The 25,864-nt window shown below is 36.0% G+C and overlaps 1 protein-coding gene across 3 annotated transcripts; it reads right to left on the bottom strand.

The window, feature by feature from the left end:
* Nucleotides 1–2,305: 2,305 nt before the first annotated feature.
* Nucleotides 2,306–20,644, bottom strand: LOC112056942 (G-protein coupled receptor 52-like). 3 transcript variants are annotated; one of them, XR_008252271.1, is made up of 6 exons: nucleotides 20,441–20,644; nucleotides 16,998–17,151; nucleotides 14,960–15,134; nucleotides 13,958–14,214; nucleotides 4,184–10,188; nucleotides 2,306–4,101 (listed from the first exon to the last, which is right to left on the bottom strand). XR_008252271.1 is itself a non-coding variant. In XM_052890398.1 (5 exons), exons 3-5 carry the CDS (start codon nucleotides 15,120–15,122, stop codon nucleotides 9,592–9,594), a joined length of 1,017 nt encoding a protein of 338 aa, XP_052746358.1. In that variant the 5' UTR covers nucleotides 15,123–15,134; nucleotides 16,998–17,151; nucleotides 20,441–20,644; the 3' UTR covers nucleotides 2,306–9,591. The 3 variants fall into 3 exon arrangements, 2 of the variants coding, with proteins under 2 accessions (XP_052746358.1, XP_052746359.1); XM_052890398.1 differs by having other exon boundaries at nucleotides 2,306–10,188; XM_052890399.1 differs by having other exon boundaries at nucleotides 2,306–10,188; nucleotides 13,970–14,214.
* Between the last annotated feature and the right edge of the window lie 5,220 nt (nucleotides 20,645–25,864).

The raw sequence follows: 25,864 nt of genomic DNA, 5'->3' as shown, positions 1-25,864 counted from the left end.
TTCATTTTACACAATGGATAAGGCAGCGCATGGGAATAATTATGTTTAAGAGGAGTTTCGGTCCGACCGGTATGACAAAAACTGTGATAACTCTGCTAATATATCTATACTTATAATAAATCTGTAGAGAGGTCAATTCTGTACATGAAATATATTTCCAAAATAATTATCAGGGGGTGATTAGTGATCGATAATGATGCCAAAAATGCAATCAGTAAAATATTGTCTGTCTGCCTGTATGTTCGTTATAGAAACGAAAACTACTGGACGGATTTTAACGAAACTTGGTACAATTATTCTTCATACTCCTGGGCAGGTTATAGTATACTTTTCATCACGCTACGATCAATAGGAGCAGAGCAGTGAAGGGAAATGTTGAGAAAACGGGAGAAGTTACTCCATTTTTTAAGCTTCCGTCGCGTGTACAGCCTTAATGGTTAAGGCTACATAGAAATCATGTATGACGGAAAAGTTCTCCTTAAAATTATTAAAAAAAACGTAACAGCATATATATGTCTATCTTGTATGGTTGACTCACAATAACACTTGTAACTCCCGATAGCTTAGCAGTTCGGAGCTTTCTAATTATATTTGTCTACTCTTATGTTTATAACACTCATCACTCAGGGTAGGGATAGAGTAGAGGTAGGGATCGACATTCAAGCGGACGAAGTCGCGGGCGTCCGCTAGTATATAATATATCCTATAACACTCCCCAATAATGTAGCATTCTACTGGTGAAAGAATTTTTAAAATCGGACCAGTAGTTCCGAAGATTACCCCTTTCAAAGAATGTTACAAACTTACAAACTTTACCTCTTTATAATATTAGTATAGATATAGATTATTAAAAAGTGGTAGAGTTTGTGGTAATGTAGGGGGTAATCTCTGAATCGATTGTGAAAATTCTTATAACACTATAAAGCCACTTTATTTGTGAGTGACATAGGCTATATTTTAGCCCGATATTCTCACGGGAACGGAAACTACGAAGGTAAAACCGCGAGGCGTCGGCTAGTTTTATGTATAGCATGTATTTACTGTGATTTATATATTAAATTGATTCGATCTTAATTTGAAGTACTTATATAAAGTACGTCTTTATTTAGAGCATCCATCTGTACATGGTCAAGTGTGAGTCGTTTATTATGTATGTTATTTGTTACAAATAGTACCTGCTTCCCGCCTATTTCGTATAGATAAGTGTCGCCGCCTAGCGTATAGTAGCGTCATTCCATTTCATACTTTTATGACTTCCGGTTATTATAGTTAAATTTAATTAAGTAACAATGATTGTCAATCCGAACAGTGTAGAGGTTATTATTAATTATTTATATAAATATAATTATTTATTTTACATGATATAAATTCATCATTGGTTATTTTACTCTTGACAATTGTGACGACGTTTTCCTTCACCGTTTGAGACACGTGATATTTAATTTCTTAAAATGCACACAACTGAAAAGTTGGAGGTGCATGGACCGGATTCGAAGATTCGCCCTATGAAGCTGACGCCGCGCGGTTTCACTCGCGTGATTCCAGTTCCCGTAGGAATACGGGGTTAATATATAGCCTATAGCCTTCCTCGATAAATGGGCTATCTAACACGGAAAGAATTTTTCAAATCGGACCAGTAGTTCCTGAGATTAGCACGTTCAATCAAACAAATAAACATACTCTTCAGCTTTATAATATTAGTATAGATAATAATAATTTATCTGCGGCGGAGATCAAAGAGGTCCTACAGAGATTTTTTTGTAAAAAGAAAAACATACATACAGCCGAACGTAGAACCTCCTCCTTTTTATAAGTCGGTTAAAAATTCAATGTTTCCGAGACTCCTAATGGGACCTTAGGATCCGTATAGGCTCAACCAACGAGACATTTTTGCGGCCTCCGTGGCGCAGTGGTATGCGCGGTGGATATACAAGACGGATGTCCTGGGTTCGATCCGCGACTGGGCCGATTGAGGTTTTCGTAACTGGTCCAAGTCGGGCTGGTGGGAGGCTTCGGCCGTGGCTAGTTACCCTACCAACAATGTGCAGAAACCGAAAGGGGTGTGGATTTCCATCCTCCTTCTAACAAGTTAGCCCGTTTCCATCTTAGATTGCATCATCACTTACCATCAGGTGAGATTGTAGTCAAGGGCTAACTTGTAAAGAATAAAAAAAAAAATAATAAAAAAAAAAAATCATCCCATTCGAAGACCAGGAAGTGGGTCAAATTGAGATTCCAAGATTTTCTTACATACATTAGTTACAAGTGAAGCTAATATGTGTAAAAACTAATGAAAACACACTCAAAAATATAATTCATTTATTAGACACTTAACATTCACATTTTTCTACTTTGATTATTTTTTAAACAACAATTATTATAATACATATATAAATAAGTATATTATTTAAATATAAATAAACTAAATCTCATTTATTTATTATTATTAAAAAATAATACAATTAGAAACTCACTTAAATCTAAATTTAGCCTCAATAGCTCAGTGGTAAAGCGGTCAGACTCATCACGGAGGGATGGTGGTTCGATCCCCGCCCCGTTGGTCTAATGTCGTACCCACTCCTAACACAGTTTTTCCCGACTAGTTGGAGGGGAAGAGATATTCAAAATATGGCAAATATTCTTAAAAAAAAAAAAACTTAATCTAACTTATCATAACAGCTATACCCACGTGGAATGGTAGTAAAAAAAAAAAAAAACATACATCCAGATGAACGTAGAACCTCCTCCTTTTTGGAAGTCGGTTAAAAAATGTAGAATTAATCTCTTTCAAAAAAAAAAAAGAATTTTCACAATTGGTTTGTAAATACATATATTACAAACAAACATAAACTTCGAATTGAGAACCCCTACCTTTTTTTGAAGACAAACAACTTAATCTAACTTAAATCATAACATATTTAATACTAACTAACTATTCCAGCACCTTGCCAACGTCCATCGGCTCTTCGAACTATGTGCCCCGCCCATTGCCACTTCAGCTTCGCTCGTTGAGCTATGTCGGTGACTTTGGTTCGTCTGCGGATCTCCTCATATCTGATTCGATCACGCAGAGATACTCCAAGCATAGCTTCTGCTAAGACCAATTTGGAGTCAGTGAGAAAAGGTGGTTTCATTCTTCATCATACAAACTTTTCTACTTAGAAATATGTATTAAAATTACATAAAATATTGATTAATTTTATTCTTTGGACAAGTTTAATCATTTACTATCGAATTATTTAATTATTTATTTACTTATTTATGTGAAACCTTAGCATGTCTAATGGGGATGATGACTAGGTTTGAATATATTGATTTTTATGATACATTCGGGTAAATAAGGATTAATTAATTTATTCATAAAAATCATTATAAATTTCAAAATCTACAATTTTTTTATCGTAATTAGATGAAAATTCATACAGTTTTAGCTTCCTTACATTAAATGTGACATTTTTCAATAAATGAACTATAAACATAATCGCACAAATAACAAAGATATTAGTAATTTTGTTTGAACGCACATACAAATCTAACGATAAGCGAGCCAACGACGTCATTAATTCGTGCCATTTTGTATGAGGCTTTTTCAGGGTTCGCAAATCAGACCCTTTAAATCCCTGTAGCTCCGAAAGTAATGATCGCAGATATCCTGTTACTTTTACAAAGTTGCATACTCTTAATTTATATACAATTTAAAAAACTGTCATCATCCCTATTGTCTACTTACAGTGGCGTAGTGTGCTTTAGAAGGGCCCTGAAACAAAATTATTTGGGGGCCCAAAATGAAGGGTAAGGATTTCTCACGAAAGAAACGAAAATGCTCGCTTAAAATAAATATGACAGTGACTTAATCTATGTAGAATGTTGCCAACTTTTAACCAGGGAAAAGATAAATTACGGATTACTTATCTACATTTTACTAATTATTCATTCACACGTTTTGCATCCATTGATACATAATATCTACTGTTCACATAATATATTTAAAACCTTATTGTATAGTACATGACCTTTAGGTAAACTATGCAGTAACACATTTATCATGTTCGCTGCTGATTTTTCAGTACTTTCTCCTGGTGCAATACGAGGTTTTTTGACCTCGTACTAAACTTTTTGGTGGTGTGGTACGAGGTCAATTGACCTCGTGTCGCATCGCTGGTGCAATACGAGGTTTTTTGACCTCGTTGACTTTTTGATGGTGTGGTACGAGGTCAATTGACCTCGTGCCGCAGCGAATTAGGTACGTAGATATAGTACATAACTAATTTTTATTTTGCGCTAAGTCCTATATTCATGTGGCACGTTCTCTTTCTACAGTAGAAAACGCTTCGAAAATTGAATAAGTCAATTAAAAAAAAAATAATAAATCCGACTGCCTAACCTGCTCGCACCCAGTCATCCGCCTCGCGTATTTTGTATGGCGAAGAAATAACGTTTTTCTAACTGTAGGTTTTTTTTTTAATATGGCCATGATATACCATTTTGAAATTATCTTGATGAGCCCTTTAATTTGATACCCATATTCGAGAATTTTTTTTTTTCATTTCGAGTCTAGCGTTTGACAGTCGTAATGTTGGGTTTTTATAACTTCACCTATCTAAGAACACTTGGGTTATTAAGACATATCTAACGGTACCTTAATTGCGTAAATTGCGATTTGGAAATTACAAGGTAATAAAGAATATTACATACATACATACAAGATACGCGCGAAAAAACATAACCCTTCTTACAGTCGGGTAAAAATGTATGGGAATGACATTTGTTATCGACAAGTCAAGTGATCTCGATCGTTAGTTAATTAGTTTTCGAAGCGTTAGCGTTTGTAGACAGAGAATGGACGTGCCACATGGCTAGAGGAACCATTTTGAAAATCAACAGACATGCCTATTTACAAAGATTAACTATTTTATAGTATCATTGCCAGTTTATCAAAGAAAGTTACAAAAATAATTAATCATAATTATTATCCCCTTGACTTAAAATTTAAAACAATAATTTTATATTGATAATTATAATTAATTTTAATTTAAAGCTGTTGTCATAATATAAATTTCCATATTTTTTTTCGACTAGGGGACAGGCAAAGATCGGTTACTATACAACCTATCCAATGTTATTATTATGTTTATTATTATTATTATTAAAAATGTATTGAATTCGTAAATACGTAAATAAATATTATGATTCTACTTCAAATACAACATTTACGGTCTAAATGTAAATAATTTTGCTACAAATATACTAATAAATATATATTTGGTTTCTCTATATGTTTTGTTATAGATTATATTATTAAAAGATAAATCGTGCTATTTTGTCTTTAATAAAAATACTATTATTATTCTCAATAAATTCTTAGATCTATTATAATTTATAATTTATATTTATACAGTGGCGTGCACTCCACATGTTTTTTTTTTTCATTCTTTACAAGTTAGCCCTTGTCTACAATCTCACCTGATGGTAAGTGATGATGCAATCTAAGATGGAATCGGGCTAACTAGCTAAGGAGGAGGATGAAATCCACACCCCTTTCGGTTTCTACACGACTTCGTACGTCTTTGTCGGTAAGGTGGTAACTAGCCACAGCCAAAGCCTCCCACCAGCCAGACCTGGACCAATTAAGAAAACCTCCAATCGGTCCAGCCGGGGATCGAACCCAGAACCTCCGTCTTGTAAGTCCACTGCGCATACCACTGCGCCACGGAGGCCGTCTAAATATTTTAGTATTACTCGTAAAGTAAGTAGGTATCCCTTTTTCATACCGTAATCCCTTTTTCATACAGTAATCCCTTTTTCATACCGTAATCCCTTTTTCATACCGTTTTTACGGTTCCGAACATTTACAAAAACGGAACTAGTTGAATACCTTGTGCTCTGTACATGCATACTCTATTCATACACTGGTGCACGCCACCGTCTCTATCGACTACGAATAATTTCTTATACTAAAAGGAATGACTTTTGTAGTGATTGTTGTTGTTTTAATATTAAAATAATTAGCAAAGATTTTAATTATAAAATCCTTTTCCTTCTTTTCTTTCATATTAAAAAAAAATCAAAAATTCTCAGCCCGGAACTGGGAAGATGTGGTGCTACACTCCCCGTAAAGCCAACCGTACTTTAGTTATCAACCCATATTCAGCTCACTGCTGAGTACGAGTCTCCTCTCAGAATGTTTGTTTAGGCCAATAGTCCACCACGCTGGCTTACACACGCAGAGAATTAAGAAAATTCTCTGGTATGCAGGTTTCCTCGAGATGTTTTCTCGAGATAGCCCAGTGGATATGACCTCTGCCTCCGATTGCGGAGGGCGTAGGTTCGAATCCGGTCCCGGGGTATGCACCTCCAACCTTTATATACCTATTGTTAAATGGTGATAAACTAAAAAAGGATAAACCTGACTGAGTTTGTTGTGAGCTCTTCTCGGACCAAGAACCCTCGTAACTTTAATTTTAAGTTTTCGACTATTTTTACCACCATTAAATTAAATTATGACATAACTTGACTTTTGAAAAGTGCTTGTAAACTAAGCCTTATTGAAATAAATGAATTTTGAATAATTTTATTTAGTCGCATAGTAAGCAACGAAAGTTATTTAAACAAAATAATACCTAGATATTGTATGCAAAGTCGAGTTATGTGTTCAGGAACTTAAAAAACTGTATATACATAAATATATAATGGATTTAAACACAAAATTATGCATGTGTGCGCTCAGTTGTGTCGCTAAATTCGGCTCACTTTTGCGGTGATTTGTAGGCACGTAACAGGTCTATAGTATAAAATGTCTTTGGTTATAGGGAGATAGATGCCTGTTACTCGTAGGCATAAAGATTAATTTGGTCCTAGCAGGGTTCCCAATTTAGGGGTTTTCCCCCAGATTTAGGGTTGAATAAGTGAGGTGGGATTTTTAGGGGTCTGAAATTTTCAGGGGTATTTTCAGTGATTTTTTTACTCTTTAATATGTATTTTTAAATTGATAATATTAATATCTCTTTCTTGACCTAGCGACTTATAACGACGTATAATACGTAATTCTACAACCACTCTGTGGTTAAAAAAAATATTAAATTTATTCAAAGTCAAAAATTCAACATGTGTGAGTTCAAAAAATCTCAATCTTCAGATGAAGACGTAATATTTTATGTATTAAATAACGACTTTTGTAACACAAGCATATTATTTTCCAAAACATTATGAATTTATATTTTTTAGGGGGACAACTCAATAATTAAGGCGGTTTTAGGGGTTTTTGACACAAAGTTTAGAGATCAATATTTTTGGGAGTTGGTAACACTGGGTCCTAGTTCAAGACATTGAACAGGCAATTATCCTCTCTAGTTATCAGAGTTTAGTTTTGTTTTTTTATAAATTTAATTAAATAATCTAGTATTCATGTCATAATCGCTAAGACTGCATGTGCATTTTTTGACGCCGATTTTATAATTAAAATCTTTGCTCATATTATGATCTCTTAACTCTCTCAACATACAAAAAAAATATTATTTTCGATAAAATTTTTCATTAAGTATATTGTTCATCTATGTAATATACAATAGACACATAGATCCGCGTAATTATATTTAATTATTAACCTATTTTAATATAAGTTGCATGTCAAATAAATAAGCTACTACTATAAGCAACACGTTGTGAGCTATTTTTCCGCTCACAGAGCATTTTGTACTTTATTTGTACACCACAACGTAAGATAAACAAATAATAAGACAGAAAAAAGTACACATAAGTAGGATACAAAAGGCCTTATCGCTACGTAGCGATTTCTTCCAGGCAACCTTGGACTTCTATCATGAAAAGGACTTCAATTGTCTCTAGCTACCTACAGGGCAGTGTGAATAGACGGTGTCTGTGGGTGTCTGCCACGCTACGCGTCTGTGACGCACTGTGTCTGTAGATATAAACGGACCTTAAGAGTAATGGCTGGCCGTGGTCACCAAAGCTACATTTGTATTAGCAAACCGTAGCTTCTACCGACTTAAAATAAAAAGTCCAGACGATTGACGACCTTTTTAAAAGGTCTTGACGTCATTAATCCACGACACGACACTAAACTTACGAGTAAATTATACTATTCCAATTTAATTAAAAAAAAAAAACGTCAAAACGAGAACCTCCTTTCATAAATATGTCAATGTCATTGACACACGACTACTCATAGATTTAAGAGTCGGTACAAGTCTCAGACCAATTATTGTATAGGACCTGCCTCGCTAGACGTTACTTTTCTGTCAAAATAATTAACGATCTAATGCGATTATAAAAACTGTCTCAATAGAATCGATGTTAAATAGTTGTAATTGTGTTAGTCGGTTAAAGAGCTCCGTAAAAATACCTTTCTGTGTAATTGAATGGTGTAAAAAACGGACAAAAACTTCTAGTTTAGTATAAGATATATACCAAATCTAAGCTCGTTTTCCTCAGAAAATGACAGATAATTTTGTTCTGGATTATGAGTGCGATACAGGTTCTTCTATAATTGGTCTGAGGTACAAGTACGACTACTTCTCAAAATAAAAAAAAAATACAAATATAAGAACCTCTTCCTTCGGAGTCTTTTTAAGCGGACTTACCACGTCATAGACACATGACTATTTTAGGCCTAGTTCGGACTACTTTAGTAGGTATCTTAGTCGAGTTCGAACGATTTTTGGGCGGTAAATGCAAAACTTGTTCATACTCGACTAAAATACTAAAGTAGTCTGTACGGCCTGTTACACAAATTAAAAAAAAATACCAATATAACCTTTTTGAGGTCTTAGACTAATCTAACGAAGACGTTCATTAATGACGAAGTTTAAAAAAAAATACTCGTCGAATTGACGACTCTTGAGCATCGATCTCTTATTAAAAAGTGGATGCACAATCAGCGACCAAAAAACGTCCCCACTCAATGAGTGCCAAACTCAACTTCTTGGCACTCAACTCAAGTAGTCGTATTTGTAAATTCAACGTTAAACGCAATCATAATCAAAATTATGGTTGAATTTGCTCTGAAATTGGGATTTTATTGAATATTGGACTATATTTAAAGGCCTTTAGGTATAATTTTCGTCACAAATAATTCTAAAACTGTCAAAGCAATCAAATTTTCTATATAATTTTGCGTCCTTGTAATATAAGAGGTCAATGCGCTTGAATCTGTTAATAAATGAGTCCTGACGTCACTGAAACAACTTAAATTAGACTATTTGAATTAAAAATCTTTCTAAGCTTTCTTTTTAAAGAAATCGCAAAGCGATTAATCGACCAGAAGGCTATATTTAGGTCAGAGAATCAGTATTGCCATACAATGTGGCAATATTGCCAGCCTTCTGGGCACTTTACCAATGATTGTCGATTCTACGACACCTAAGTCTGTAAATAAACTTTTATCTTTTTTAAAATCTTCATAATAAATAGGTTTAGTAGTTAATTTAGTCAATAAATATAATTGTTTTACTTAATTTAAGTTTTAAATTAATTAAAATTGATAATTAAAAAAAAACTTTATAAAATTGAATATTATGATATAGATGGTTTGATCAAAAAAAAAAAAAGTTTTAAATAAACAAAATTAAAAAATTAATCATCATTATCCAAACCAATCAACTCAGCCTGCAGTCTAGCATTGGAACGACAACAGAATGTCAAACACAGAATCCGCACAGCCAACCGAAACTGCGGACTCAAAGCCAAAAGTATCACGAATTTCCAAAAAGAATTCAATATACCCATCCACACAACACTGAAATGCAACATGGGCACTTTCAACTGTTGTTGTATTATGAATTCATAGAAACGCACACATGCGTACGGAGCCCAACTCAACCAAAAAACTGTCACCAAAACAAATGACATGCAATGACTCGGATTTGACAGATTCTCTGCTAACGCCGTAGCATATTCCTTATCATGAATAGGCACACCGCTGTGCAATTTTCTCCTCGTTGCAAATATATAATAATAGTTATAAACAATCGATATCACGCTAGGACCCAATACTAGTATCGATAAAGTTGCAGTATACGCAGATGTGGATCCCCAATCCAGCATGCATATAAAGGTTTCCTTGTCGAAGTACGCATCTTTCTTGTAGCCCAGTAATGGTGGACAGCACAGCATTGCTGCGGATATCCATGTGAAGACCATCCAGCATTGGCTGCGTGTTCGAGTCTGGACCTGTTGATACGAAGTTATTAAATGATAGCTCATTTATATTAAGGATATATCTGGGTTTTTTAACTTGACACGTCTATTTTATCATCCATCCTTTTCGATTCGAGACGATTCTCTGAGAAGAATGAGAGGGGTTAGGCCAATAGTCCACCACGCTGGGCCAATTGGCAGACTTCACACACGTAGAGAATTAAGAAAATTCACGGTGTTTTTACCTTCACCGTCTGAACACGTGATATTTAATTTCTTAAAATGCGCATAAAGTCTATTCTTCTGTGTCGAAGGCAGAGGTCATATCCACTGGGCTATTACAGATCACTTTTTACAGTAATTTTGTGTTTATGTGCTTAGTAATTGTGGACAGAACTTGTACGGGAAAGAAATGTAGTCCAGTCAAAATCGATACAAAATCGCAAAATTCGCAAAACATCTACAGTTTTTTACAATGTTATTTGGATTCAAAATGTAGCCCAGTCAAAATCGGCACAAAATCGCAAAATTCTCAAAACATCTTTATATTTTACAGTGTTAATTAATTTGTATTTACGAGTATATTACACTTACCCGAAATTGTAACTCTCAAATGGAAAAACAACACACTGCAAAATTTTCAGACTAGTTTTAGTTGTTCAGTCTGATCTATACGTATCCATTATTATTACGTCGAAAACTTTGTGATAAGTTTTCCAAAAGTATTCAGACAAGTTAAACCCAATTAGAACTAAAATAATTTATAAAGACACTAAAAGTTTCACCAAAAACTTAATATTTTAGTTACACACTTGTATTGTTTAGAACTTGCGTGGAATTTAACTAGTTTCCAATTTAACTTATCGTTTAAATTACAGGCACTTGAAAGTTGCAACGTACCTAGCTTTTTTAAATTTATTTATTGAAATGAATTAAAACTACGGATGCGTTTTCCGAATTCGTTGACGTGCCAAGTTAAAATAACCAAGATATATGCCACAAGTGGAGTAAACAATGGCCTTCGACCTCGCACTAACTCTGGAAGACATCGAAGTTATTTTGTCAGCAAATCCAATCAATCGCCATCTATGACAGACTATATTATAATATATTTATTTACATCGTGATAGCCTTGACCACTCCACTTGACTAGGCACAGTCTTAATAGTTACTCAGTTAATTCATAGGCAGTCAAAAGTAATGTAAATAACTTTGAAACTAACTTAAATTACTATTATTTATAAGTTTTTAGTTACTTTAGAATTCTCACATTGTCGTACTTCCGAACTAGAAAACTATTCCTTGAAAGTTGGTAAAAGTAGTAAACATTGTTTACGAATATATTCTTTGAAATGCTCCTTTCTTAAATAATTTATAAACTTCCATCATGAATTTAGTAAAGAAATTTAATGTAAATTAAAATTCATTTCAAGTATAGAATCAAATAAGTCGATTTACGTCATGAATTTCAACTTGAATGAAATAAAGCGATCATTCATTACGAATTTCACCATGGAAGATATAGAAAATGCTTCGATCATCATGAAAGGAATAAAATTATTTATTTTCGGTTATGGTTCATATTTTATTTTTCCTTGATGTTTCATGAAAAAATTTAATTATACACTTTCATCATGAAAGAAATTTATAAGAGTTAAAAACTAACTAATATTTTAACATAGTGATAGAAATAGCACATTAATAGGTGCAGATTATATTAATCAGTGACATTCTGGCTCTAAATGACGTCAATCATAAAAAATCACGTCTAAAACTCTAATTAAGAAGAATGTTAAATATTCACTCCATGCTACTCTATAGGAAGAGAAAATAATGGATAAAGTCATGATTCTATGTATTACATGCAAGAAGGTATTATGCAGTGTTCATGACGGATACATACGATCTCTCCATCAAAATTCATGACAAATACATGACTGTCATGAAAAAAGTGACAGTTTTTAACAGCTTCTCTAATGACAACTATGAAATGGGAATATGGAAATATAAAACTTCATGTTTGTGTTTCTGTAAAAGTTTAAATATACGTAAAAAGGTCTAAAGCTTTAGCAATCTAAAAGCTATTATAGGAGAAGGAAAAAACATTTGTGGCAATCAAAACACGCGGGCAAAGTGAAACCTCTTTCTTTCTGTGTCTATACCAATAATAAAAAGCTGAAAGTTTGTTTGTTGCTTGAATGCGCGAATCTCAGGAACTACTAGTCCGATTTGAAAAATTCTTTCAGTGTCAGATAGCCCAATTATCGACGAAGGCTATAAGCTATATATTATTTCCGTATTCCTACGGGAACGGGAACCACACGGATGAAACCGCACGGCGTCAGCCAGTAAGATTATAGAACTAAAAAAACTACAAGTACTTCTTGAAGATACTTACTAAATTAGATACAACAAAGAATCAGAGATTTTAATGTGGGTAATAAACGCCTTCTAGTTGGGAAACCAAAGAGAATATTTTGGGATATACTCGAGCGCCTCAGATAAGCCTAAGGAACCTTTCACGCTGTTGAGTATCTAGACCAGATATAAGCCCTTGATACGCTTAGGGCAACCAGAAAAGATAACTTCAGAAATACTTCAATCAGCACGGCATATAAAGGTAAGGTATATTATACCTGAAAAGTGTGCATTTCTTAGATGAAACGATTTGAGCGTAACCCAAATTTAAAATAATTGTTATTATGAAAAAATCCAGAATATATTCTGACAATTTTAGCAAGCCGAAGTAATAAATATTGTCTTTAAAGTCTGTAATTTTTACCCCACTGAAAACGAAAATAATAGGAATAGATAGGTTATTATTCTTACTATATCATCTACCAAATTTTATAGGTATTTAATATGTCATATTTCTAGTACGGACATTCTACTAATTATGTTAGGCCTGGGCTTTGTACAATTTTGGACCATCTTTTGTCTTACAGACGATGCTGTTAGGTTTACAGTCTTTTTTTCAGTTCACAAGGTCGTAATATAAGTTTTATCTAAGTTCTGAACTTAAATTACATGAAAAAAGTTTCACTTTAGCAAATTTATTCAACTTCAAGCCTTTTAAATAGGAGTATTGAAAAACGGTACTCTATTATGCCTTGGGTTGTTTATTAAAAATAAAATTACGCGATTCAGCTCAATTTCGATGTCCCCTGTGTCCTTTCAAAAAAATATAGCCCCAAGCACCCAGTGGTTTCTAACCCGCTTTGTTAATAAAATTCAAAGTTATTACAATTTACCTCAATCAATTCAACCATATCATCAATTGTAAATATCTGACTGTCATTTTCGTATATAATTTAAATAAATTTAATCATAAATTAACTGTATGGAAAAATAGTCAATAAAACCTATATTTGCGAACCTTGATGAATATTTTTTAACATTGCATAAAATTACTTACACAGAGTCAATGGGGACTTTTGACAATTTAATTACAAAGGTGTCTAAATTACACGTAAATAAATTTTGAAATTTAAAAAAACTTTTATCTTTTTAAGAATTTAAGCAACTTACTACTTTTCGAGCTAACTTGACTGGACTATTAAATAAAACCAGCGTTGTGAATAAACATATCGATCAAAAAAAAAAAAACAAAAAACTAGCAATTAACAAACAACCCAAACCAGACAGAGTACCAAAAAACAATCTAATAAAAAATATAAAAAAATAATTTAAAAAAAAAAACCCCAAAATTTGATGGAGACTCGTCACCAGTCCTGAACACACAGTCAGTAGAACCAGATCATCCAGGCGGAGGGGGGTAATAGATAAAAAAATTGATATCTACCGTCAGACTGACCGTCTCATATCTCAGCGGCTTTCTTACGGCCAGGTAGCGGTCCACAGAAATCCACATGAAAGTGTAAACTGAAACGCACCATAGAGTCACTTCTATGTACCCAGCGAGTCTACACATGAAGTTTCCGAACATCCATCGGCCTGTCAGTGCGGGGTACACAGATAACGGTACCACGAATAGACCACAGAGTAGATCCGCAACGGCCAGTGACAGTAGGTAGTAGTTTATCACTTCGTGGGATAGACCTGGGGATGGAAAATTTAAATTTTTAAAAGGTTTATTAAGAGCGCGCAGCACGTCGGTACGATATGGATAAAATTCGAAGCGCAAGCGAGACGCCGAATTATGACTTTCACGTGAGTGAAAAGCACGGAACGATTGACGCGCGACGCAATATGACGTGAGCGCCAAAACCATTATTACCTAATTGCAAGTAAATTAAACAACATAACGAAAAACAAAATGGCCATGTTCAAGATATATACCTAATTTTCTATACAAAACAAAAATTTAAGAAAAAAAAAATTGGTTGCCTGTAAAGTCGGTATACGGGCGAAAGTTTTACGTGACAACGACTTTGAGTGGTAAAAGAACCGGTGTGTATGCCTATCTCTCTCACTCTCTCTCTCTCGCTCTGTCTCTCTCGCTCTTACGCGGGCTAACTGTGCTCGAGTGGAAGGGACGCGCGCCTTTCACTTTTTATGTCTGTCTCTCTCGCTCTTAGGCGGGCTGACCATGCCCGAGTGGAAGGGACGCGTGCCTCTCACTCGCTCTCATTGTGAGCGCATAACGTGAGCGGAGCGTAACGCAGTTTCTTGAAGTGTCACCCGGCAAACCAATTTAAAAGACGTTTTCACGTCAATAAGTTTGCTTTTCCTGAGTTTGAAAGCAAAATGTGAACAACGCAACGTAAGAGATAGCTATTTCGATTCAGTGGCTATCAAATTCCACCGGAGATATCGTCTTACGGAACTAAATAAAAAACTATACCTTTAAAGTTGAGATATGCAGCAATGATGAGTAGGTTCGAAGCGACGATGGCGATGCCAATGGCACCGATGATGGCGGCCTGCGTCAGGGACTCGTAGTTGGCGAAGGGGCTTTCTGAGACCTCGCCCACCGTCTCGCGCGCGCTCAGTATACGCGCCGGCATGGTGGGCGACCACTACAGATTGTACAAGATTACTATGAATACAAGTTCCATCAACCCATATTCGGCTCACTGCTGAGCTCGAGTCTCCTCTCAGAATGAGAAGGGTTAGGCCAGTAGTCCACCACGCTGGCCCAATGCGGATTGGCAGATCTCACACGCAGAGAATGAAGATAATTCTCTGGTATGCAGGTTTCCTCACGATGTTTTCCTTCACCGATTGAGACACGTGATATTTAATTTCTTAAAATGCACACAACTGAAAAGTTGGAGGTGCATGTCCCGGACCGGATTCGAACCCACACCCTCGTAATGTCTCTTACAGTGGTATTCATGGACGTTGAAGGGGTACCCCCAGGGTTCACTGTCCTTCGTCTTCATCACCAAGATGAAGACGAAGGACAGTGAAGAGAACTCCTCGACGGTTCACAGTAGCTACCTTGTGTTTGGACTTGGTTACCTAATTTTTAACCGACTTCCAAAAAGGAGGAGGTTCTACGTTCGGCAGTATGTATGTTTTTTTTTATGTATGTCCAGCGATAATTCCGCCATTTATGGACCGATTTTGAAAATACTTTTTTCGTTTTTTTTTTTTTTTTATTCTTTACAAGTTAGCCCTTGACTACTATTTCACCTGATGGTAAGTGATGATGCAGTCTAAGATGGAAGCGGACTAACTTGTTAGGAGGAGGATGAAAATCCACACCCCTTTCGGTTTCTACACGGCATCGTACCGGAACGCCAAATCGCTTGGCGGTACGTCTTTGCCGGTAGGGTGGTAACTAGCCACGGCCGAAGCCTCCCACCAGCCAGACCTGGACAAATTAAGAAAATCTCAATCTACCCAGCCGGGGATCGAACCCAGGACCTCCGTTTTGAAGGGTTTGATTTCAGGGTGGTTGGTTGGATTTCCAATTTTTTTCATGTCAGGATCTGATAATGGCATCTTGGAGAAATTGAGGGGAACTTTCGAAAATCGTAGAGATGGCTAGTGCGTTTGTTAGTGTTTCCATAAGGTGTTTTAAATCACTACAGTTTTGTGAAGATCTGGAGTTGGTCTGATGATGGAGCCGAAACACAGACGATGGAACTCGTCAACGATTTACAGCAGGTACCTTTTGTTTGGGCTTGATTTATTTGTTTTGATGAGCACTGTTCACCTAGATGGGTTGTGACTGTATTAAGGTTCTGGTGATGGAGACGAACGACAGTTAAGGGAACTCCTCGACGGTTCACAGTAGCTACCTTGTGTTTGGACTTGATTAATTTTATATTGATGAGAACTTTCCACCCATATGGATTGTAACTGCAAAAGGGGTCTGGTGATGAAGACGGAGGACAGTTAAGACAATTGGTAATATTCATATTAAGTGTGGATAAAGGGGGAGTGAAATTTTGTATAAGAGTTAAGGAGTATTTTCAAAATTGGGATTGTAGGATTTAGGTACCTACCATAAGAAAATAACATATTAGCTAATTGCTTGCGTTTTGTTCACACACAGTAGGTATGCTAACACTAAAAATAAAAAAATGAAAATTTTAAGTTTAACTAACTTAAACTAAAAAGCAAAAACTAACATCTTGCCTATGTGCTAACTTCTGATCAGTTTGATGGCGGTGCCAATCCAGTGTCGAGTTTTAATTAAAGCTGTTTCTGAAAGAACCACAGAAATTGTTTAGTTTAATTAAAACATCACTGGCTTGGCACCGCCTTCAAACCGGTCAAAAGGTAGCACATAGGCAAGATGTTATTTTTAGCTTTTTAGTTTAAGTTAATTTTTGAGTTGGAAGTCGGTTGAATTTTTTTATTAAAATTTTTATTGCGGTGATTTTGTAGTTACGTTACTTATCTACAGTATGAAATAATCATTGGCCTACCTAGATTATCTATCGATTTAAGGGAATAGGTGATTCGCGCCCTTTTGCGCGTTTCCCGTTGCAAATTACATTCCAGGGCGAAATTTCCAGTGGTAGATGCTTATTAGTCCATAATTCCTCAATCTTAGTACTGATTTAGCAGATTTATTTCACTCTGAAACAAATATGAGATATTAGTATATAGCGGGTGAGCCGGGTGGGTCGGGCCCATCCAAGAATAGTCCAGTGCCCACCCTAGGATACTGGGCTACCGATTTGAAATGATATGATGGACGCGTAAATACTAATAATAATTTTACACAAAATATCAAATAATAACCAAATTTTTTTTTAATTCTGTACAAGTTAGCCCTTGACTACAATCTCACCTGATTTTAAGTGATGATGCAGTCTAAGTTGGAAGCTAACTTGTTAAGAGTAGGATGAAAATCCACACCCCTTTCGGTTTCTACACGACTTTGTACGGGAACGCTAAATCGCTTGGCGGTACGTATTTGTCGGTAGGGTGGTAACTAGCCACGGCTGAAGCCTCCCACCAGCCAGACCTGGACCAATTAAGAAAACATTAATCGGCCCAACCGGGGATCGAACCCAGGACCTCCGTCTTGTAAATGCACCGCGCATACCACTGCGCCACAGAGGCCATCAATATATGTGATTACAACTTATAATAAAGAAAGACCTATAATAAAGATTTTGAAAAATATATTAAGACCTTTTCGGATACCTACCCTAGATACAAAGAAAAAATAATAAATAAGTCGAGTAATTTTAGAGGTCTGCGTCCACAAATATTATTAACGAAATTTTTATATTGAGTGTCGACTCTGTTCAGTAATATATATATATATATATAGCCCACCCCAATCCCACCCCAGAAAGTAATCCTAGATACGCTAATGGATATTACCATTTCTTTACTTTAAATTCAAAGGTCTTCCAAAAAGGAGGAGGTTCTACGTTCGGCTGTATGTATGTTTTTTTTTATGTATGTCCAGCGATATTATAGCTCAGTGGATATGACCTGTGCCTTCGATTCGGAGGGCGTAGGTTCGAATCCGGTCGCATGCACCTCCTTTATTGAGTTGTGTGCATTATAAGAAATTAAATATCACGTGTGTCAAACGGGGAAGGAAAAACATCGTGAGGAAACCTGCATACCAGAGAATTTTTCTCAATTCCCTGCGTGAGAAGAGTCTGCCAATCCGCATTGGGCCAGCGTGGTGGACTATTGGCCTAACCCCTCTCAATCTGAGAGGAGACTCGTGCTCGTGCGAAAATGGGTGGTTAATGATGTCCGCATTGGGTCAGCGTGGTAGACTAGCAGTGGCGTGCACAGGGTTTTAACTAGGGTATGCACTTCAGATACAAAATGAAAACTTCCTATCGCAATACAGGTTTGTAATTACTTTTTAGGGTAGGCAGGGCATTTTTGCTTCTATGGTGTGCACGTCACTGTAGACTATTGGCCTAACCCCTCTCATTCTGAGAGGAGACTCGAGCTCAACGGTGAGCCGAATATGGGTTGTTAATAACGATGATGATGATCATTATGATTAATTTGTTATTTTAAAACGTTAGCATTTATTTTCTCTACATGACAAACATTTATTTATATTATCATTATAGGCCTATTTTAACGGCCTATTACATAGCCAGGCCTTCTCTTAAAGGAGAGGGGATATGGAGCTTCTACCCATCATGCTGCTCATCGGCGTGCACTTCATAGATGCATAAATACATTGCGACATCGTACCGGAACGCTAAATCGCTTGGGCGGTACGTCTTTGCCAGCGTTTACCTAACTAGCCTCCCACCAGCTAGATGGCAGGCTTTCATTTGAGACCCCACTCGAGTATATTTGCAGACACTCGGTTGTTCTTCCCCACTTTCACCCCCCACAACTTTTAAACGGCTCGACCGATTTTCATCAAACATGTCTAAGAACACTCGCACATAAGTCGCCTTTCATACAAAACAAACTAAATTGAAATCGCTTCATCCGTTTGGGAGCTATGGTGCAGCAGACAGACACGTCAAACTTATAATCCCCCTCTTTTTGCGTGAGGGGTTAAAAATACATAGAAATTAAGCCTAACCATAGTGCAAAATAAACCACACTTGGCACGTTGCTTCAAAAATTGAGGTCAATAGGGGTGGGACGCAACTAACGAAGCAATTTTTATCGATTTTTCCATCATGAACAAAAATATTTTCTGACTATGATTTATTTCTTTAGTTAAAATATGACCAATGTGCAATCAATAAAATACATATGTGACTACTATTAGATTAATTTAATACAATCAATATATAGCTCAAAAACTTATTTTGTTGGTATCTTGCGATTTTACTAAAAATACTCCCTACTCAATGTGTCTGCTTGCAAACAAACAAATTAAAAATAAGGGATAATAATAATTTTATTTAACTTGTTCTTACATTCATGAAAATAAATTCGATTAATAACCCTAAAACAATTAAATATAGTTAATATATTTTGAATAATATTTAATAAACAAACAACATATAATTTAAAATAAATAAGTTATGAAATGACTGCGTTTTCTACCTTCATTTCTAATTTGTTTGTTGGTAAACAGTACACATCGAGTTTGGCTGTGGTATAGACTGATTTTTTCGACATTAGAAAACTTACATCTTCACCGAGTAACATAAATTATATTTTGTTTCCATATTCCCACGAGAAACGGAACCACACGAGTAAAATCGCTGGTATTACGATAGTAAAGAAATAAAAAAAAAATTCATTGTCTATTGTACAAACAAAGCAAACTGTAAAATCAAGCCCGCCTTTTTTGCAAATACCCGTATCTTTGTTTGTGTATTAAATTATTAGAAAAGATGATAATAATAAGCAGTTTATTTACACAATCGACAACATACTTATATCAAAAAATAACATAAAGGGCTGTATATAAAAAAAACATTTTATATATACATTGTATACCTACAAGTTAGAACATGAATTAAATATAAATTAAAAAATACTTATTGGCACTAAAAACTACTAACTGGATCGATTAAAAAAAAATCAAAAATTAATATTATTTTATACACAATAATTATTAATACAATAATCGTGTAGTTTCCTGGTTTCCTAAATAGCTGTCAATGTATCTTGGTAGCCAGTGGATTTACAAAAATGTTAATTAAACGAACTAATAAATAGAACTTAAAATCAACTGCAGTATACAAAAGCAAGAAAACCAAGTTTAAATGGAAAGCTACATTATTGGCGAGTAACACACGCTATACCTACTTATTTTTGTCCCCGTAATCCCACGGTATCAGGAACTGCGATATCCACTACATCCCACAACAGTGGAGTCTGTTTTATATAAATACATATAGGTACTCCTACATACTGAAAATTATTTTACCTATCCGCACTTTCATATACCTAAATTGAATTTACGTACCTAAAATCTCTGCGCACAATCCTAAAAACAGTTTTTAATATTCAAAACCTCACAATAATATTAATTAGAGATCCGATATTTTGTTTCGTGTGTTAATATTAAATATTTCATTTAATCACATTCAGATTTATTACCGTTTCGTCTGGGTAGCATTTCTGCCTTGCCCGCCCGCCGTAAAGAGCGGCTTGGGTGGTACTGGCAGAAACTCCGAGCCAGTGTTACCAGTAGGGAACCTACAACTCCCTAAAATCGTTATATTTATTGCCCGACCAGTGTGCTGTGACGCAGCCAACAAAATAATCCTGTAAAGAGAAATTAAAAAAATCTATCAATCGAAAATCTATCTATCAAGCGGAAACACCGCTGTCTCTTTTATTCCGTTGGGACGAAAGAGGTGGGATTGGAATAACTCCGCTACCATTAGACCAATGGCGTATTCACCAGCAGGCTAAGTAGGCTGGAGCCTAGGACGGCAAATTTTAGGAGGCGACAAATTGGGCCCAAATTTATTGTTTATTCTGTAAACAATTTTGGTTACGACAATATTTCAATGGCCAACAATGGACCCCATGACCTAAACCATGCATGACCATGCTAAATCCTGTCAACTGTAGAAGCTAATCATTCTTTTGTTATTTACAAAATACTTTTAAAATGCCCCATGCTATGAGAGTACGTCAGCTTCGATCACCTACTTTAACACCTTATCATCATCATTATCAACAACCTATATGCGGTGCACAGTTGAGCACGAGTCTCCTCTCAGAATGAGAGGGGTTAGGCTAATAGTCCACCACGCTGGCCCAATGCGGATTGGCAGACTTCACACATAGAGAATTACGAAATTTCACAGGTATGTAGGTTTTCTCATGATGTATTCCTTCACCAATTGAGCCATGAACTATTAAATTTTTTACACAACACTTGATAGTGCCGACTAATTTAGCATTATTACCCTAAGCTCGCCAAAACATACAGCAGTCCGGATGATCTAAGCTTCATATTATTATTCTCCTAAGGTATGTAGGCTGAATATGTTAATAATGATGATGATGACTCCTCAAATGTCAAGCCCAAAAATCCCACCCTACTTATATTTTCCCTAAATTTGGGGAGTAATTCCCTAAACTGGGAACCCTGTTCTGAGGGCTATTTTTCAGCAAAGCAGCGCGCGCCGTAGTACCTAGGAGTCAAGGTAACCAGCAAACCGGGGTTTTCAAGGTCAGCCCCGCACCCCGTGCACCTAATCGATACAACACTATCGATTTTTTCCCTCCCTATTCCCTATTATCCTGTCTGAGCGTTGCTATCTCTCTCTTACAAACAGGAGTTCTCGTATGTAGGATGAGATAGCTTGATGTAAGGAACTAAAAGCAAGGACCATATTGTCTGTTACGTATTTGAATAAACCTATGATTTTTAATGAAAACAATAAATAAAACCTTTTTATTAGCCGACTGCATGAAGGTTTATGTTTTTGGCGAATATCTTGTATGTATGTATGTAATATTCTTTATTACCTCATATCTTCCAAACCGCTGAACGGATTTACGTAATTTAGATATCGTTAGATTTGTTTTAATAACCCAAGTGTCCTTAGATAAAGCGACTTTGTTTTTATACTATGAAGTGATGTGATTGTACCTCTGAAAACTGTAATTTTGATTCAACTTACTTACTAGTGAACCTACTTTTAAGTACGAACCACATCGATCGATTCAATATTAAATATGAATTGTTGTTGAGGGAATGGACGTTGTCCGTAGTCGACTAACTTCATGCATTTTTTATGACTAGCCGACGTTTAACAGCACTTTCAACCGCATAGTTCCCGTATTCTTGAAATACGGGGTCAAAATAGTCCTTACATTACTTTATCAGCCCGTAGAGCCGTGATAGCACAGTGGATATGACCTCTGCCTCCGATTCCGGAAGGTGTGGGTTCGAATCCGGTCCAGGGCATGCACTTCCAACTCTTCATTTGTGTGCATTTTAGGAAATTAAATATCGCGTGTCTCAAACGGTGAAGGAAAACATCGTGTAGAATGAAAATCAATACTCCTTTCGGTTTCTACACGACATCGTACCGGAACGCTAAATCGCTTGGTGGTACGCCTTTGCCGGTAGGGTGGTAATTGACCACGGCCGAAGGCTCCTACCAGCCAGACCTGGAATTAAGAAAACCTCAATCAGCCCAGCCGGGGATCGAACCCAGGATCTCCGGCATATAAATCCACCGCGCATACCACTGCGCCACGGGCTACCGCTTCCATCCAAGATTGCATCATCACTTACCATCACGTGAGATTGTAGTCAAGGGCTAACTTGAAACGAATAAAAAAAAATATAGAATTTTAAATTTCTTGTTTAAACTTTTTCTTTTGGTTTTTGTCTAAATGTGTAAATTTCAATTTATATTTGTATTTTTCTTTCTGTTTGTCATTTTTAAATTATATTATTCGTACGAACTTATAATACTTTTTGCATGCTGTGGATAAAAAAAAGTAAAATGGGGATGATGACTAGGTTTGAATATATTGATTTTTATTATACATTCGGGTAAATAAGGTCAAAGTTAACTAATTTATACATAAAAAGCAAAGATTGACTGGATATTTGCAAAATAAATGAGATTATAAAATTTCAAAATCTATTAAAAATCTTAAATCGTAATTAGATGAAAAATCATACAGTTATAGCTTCCTTACATTGAATGTGACATTTTTTAATATATGAACTATAAGCATAAACCCACAAATAACAAAGATGTTAGTAATTTTGTTTGAACGCAACATACAAATCTAACGATCATTACATTACCTACGACGTCATAAGTTCGTGCCATTTTGCATGGGGCGTTTTTCAGGGATCCGCGGCAGCGCCGCAAAGCTGACTTTTTAAATCCCTGTAGCTCCGAAAGTAATGATCGCAGATACCCTGTTCCTTTTACAAAATTGCTTTACTATTAGCATACTCTTAATTTATATACAATTTAAAAACTGTCATCATCCCTATTTTGTTGGTGGTCCAAATAAATAAATAAATTTTGGTTCAACTTACTTGCTAGGGTCTATACCTACCTACCTGCCACATCAATCGATTCCATATTAAATATGAATTGACTAGCGAGGGAAAGATGGAAATTCTACGTAGTCGACAATCGCTTTGTGAATTGTTTATTAAAACGAATAATTTATAGCTTGTTAGCCGTTGCATTTCTTGGTGGAGGCTTAAGCAATAGGGTAGGGTGATTTAACAGTTGGCACAATTCATTTTTAAATCTTTTAGATAAGTTAATAACTTAGGTCTTGTCTACGATCTCACCTAATGTCAAGTGATTACCCTAGTATGGACCTGTGCCCACCCTAGGATTCTACTGCTGAGCTCGAGTCTCTTCTCTAAATGGGAGGGGTTAAGCCAATAGTCCACCAATGCGGATTGGCAGACTTCACACACGCAGAGAATTAAAAATATTCTCAGGTATGCAGGATTCTTCACGATGTTTTTCCTTTACCTACCGTTTGAGACACGTGATATTTAATTTCTTAAAATGCACACAACTGAAAAGTTGAAGGTGCATGGCCCGAACCGGATTCGAACCCACACCCTCCGGAATCGGAGGCAGAGGTCATATTTACTGGGCTATCACGGCTCGTGCGGCGGCGGTGATGATGCAGTCTAAGATGGAAGCGGGCTTACTTGGAATATTACACTACAACCTCACCTGATGGTAAGTGATAATGCAATCTAAGGTGGAAGTGGGCTATCTTGTTAGGAGGATGAAAATCCGCACCCCTTCCGATTTCTAAACGACATCGTAGCGGAACGCTGAATCGCTTAGCGATACGTCGTTGCCGGTAACTAGCCAAGGTCTAGGTAAGGTACAACCCGCGGCACGTAACTTTAGCGCTGACCGTTTATGCGCAGAAGTCTAAAATACGGTATCGGAGGGGGGCTGCAGGTATGAAGGGCGGGCGTGCGTAGCGTCCGTAGCGGTGATTGGCTCTCTAGTCGTATTCGGTCCCCGGCACTGATACGACGCTCCGCGAACTCCCAGTGTACAGTCGCGTTCTGAATTGTTTTGTTATTGCTATTAATTTTTATTGTTGGTTTTCGTTAAGTTTATTTGTTAAATATATATATTTTAGTTTGTTTGAGACTTTACAGTGAATATGTCTAGAAGAAATACTGTTTTGAGAAGACAGGCACGGAAAATGGTGCATGACGTGCATTGTTTTTTAAAAAGAGAATCTTCTGAATTAATATATTCTTTAAAACAGCTCAAAAGTGAGATTGGCGAAGCTACGAGTATTTAGAACTTACATGTCTAGACTTACATTTATCTGAATTAAAAAATTATAATTGCAATAATGTTTTTATTTTTTACATTCTATATACTTGTTAAAAAAACGATGTCTTTGAAAATATTTGGAAATTTGAACTATAAACTACTCGTATAACACCTACACTGTGAACTTTGTAATATAGAAGTAATAACCACAATATTTTATTTAATAAGTATAATATAATTATGCGTGCGTGACAGTACCTATGCACAGCTATACCCCACATTTCGTTTATAGCTAGACTTACTATTTAACATAAACATTAAAATAATGTCATTAAAATTATTTACTTATTAATTAATAAACGTAATAATTGTATTGTGTGCGCGACAGTACCGATGCGCAGCTATCCCCACCGTGTTTCGCTCAGCGCTAAAGTTACGTGCCGCGGGTTATAACTAGGCCTACCACAAGACCAGACCAGGAGGTCGATTCTGTAACTGTTTGAAGCGGTGTAAGTACATTTGATAAAAATCGACAGTAATCATCGATCTCCTATTAAAAAGTAGATGCACAATTAGCGACAAAAAAAACGTCCCCACTCAATGAGTGCCAAAAACAACTTCTTAGCACTCAATTCAAGTAGCATTTGCAAATTCAACCTTAAACTTAATACTTAAGGTTGAATTTGCTCTGAATTTTACAGAATATTGGACCATATTTAAGACCTTTAGGTATAATTTTCTTTACCAATAATTCTAAAACTGTCAAAGCAAAATGGCCAGTTTTTAAGTGAAATTTTCCACATGATTGTGCGTCCTTTTATTATAAGAGGTCAATGTCAGTAAATAGTGGCATAGCGTGCTCTGTATTAACATTAGTTGGGGGCCCAAATGAAGGGTAAAGATTTCTCACGAAAGAAACAAAAATGGTCGCTTAAAATTAAAATGAAAGTGACTTAATCTATGTAGGATCTTTCCAACTTTTAGGCGCACGCTTCACCAGGGAAAAAAAGAGATTGTGAATTACCTACATTATACTGTTATCGCCGCGTTGCAACGACTTGCAGTACGGACGGCTTCAGTGTGCTCGTGGCGTTCGAGCCGTCCACATCTCTTGTTGTGTAATTCTTTATGGG

The sequence above is a fragment of the Bicyclus anynana genome, chromosome 27 (genome assembly GCF_947172395.1).
Source record: "Bicyclus anynana chromosome 27, ilBicAnyn1.1, whole genome shotgun sequence".
NCBI classification, from domain to species: domain Eukaryota; kingdom Metazoa; phylum Arthropoda; class Insecta; order Lepidoptera; family Nymphalidae; genus Bicyclus; species Bicyclus anynana.
Note: the sequence above shows the minus strand (reverse complement) of the source record. Positions and strands in the feature narration are given on the sequence as shown.

Bases quoted from the DNA above. Each gene is read 5' to 3' on its own strand.
- LOC112056942 (XM_052890398.1), bottom strand. From the start codon at position 15,122: ATGCCGGCGCGTATACTGAGCGCGCGCGAGACGGTGGGCGAGGTCTCA. The intron at 14,215-14,959 runs GTATAGTTTTTT...TTCCATCCCCAG, and splicing joins TGCATATCTCAACTTTAAAG to GTCTATCCCACGAAGTGATA. The intron at 10,189-13,957 runs GTAGATATCAAT...TCGTATCAACAG, and splicing joins ATGAGACGGTCAGTCTGACG to GTCCAGACTCGAACACGCAG.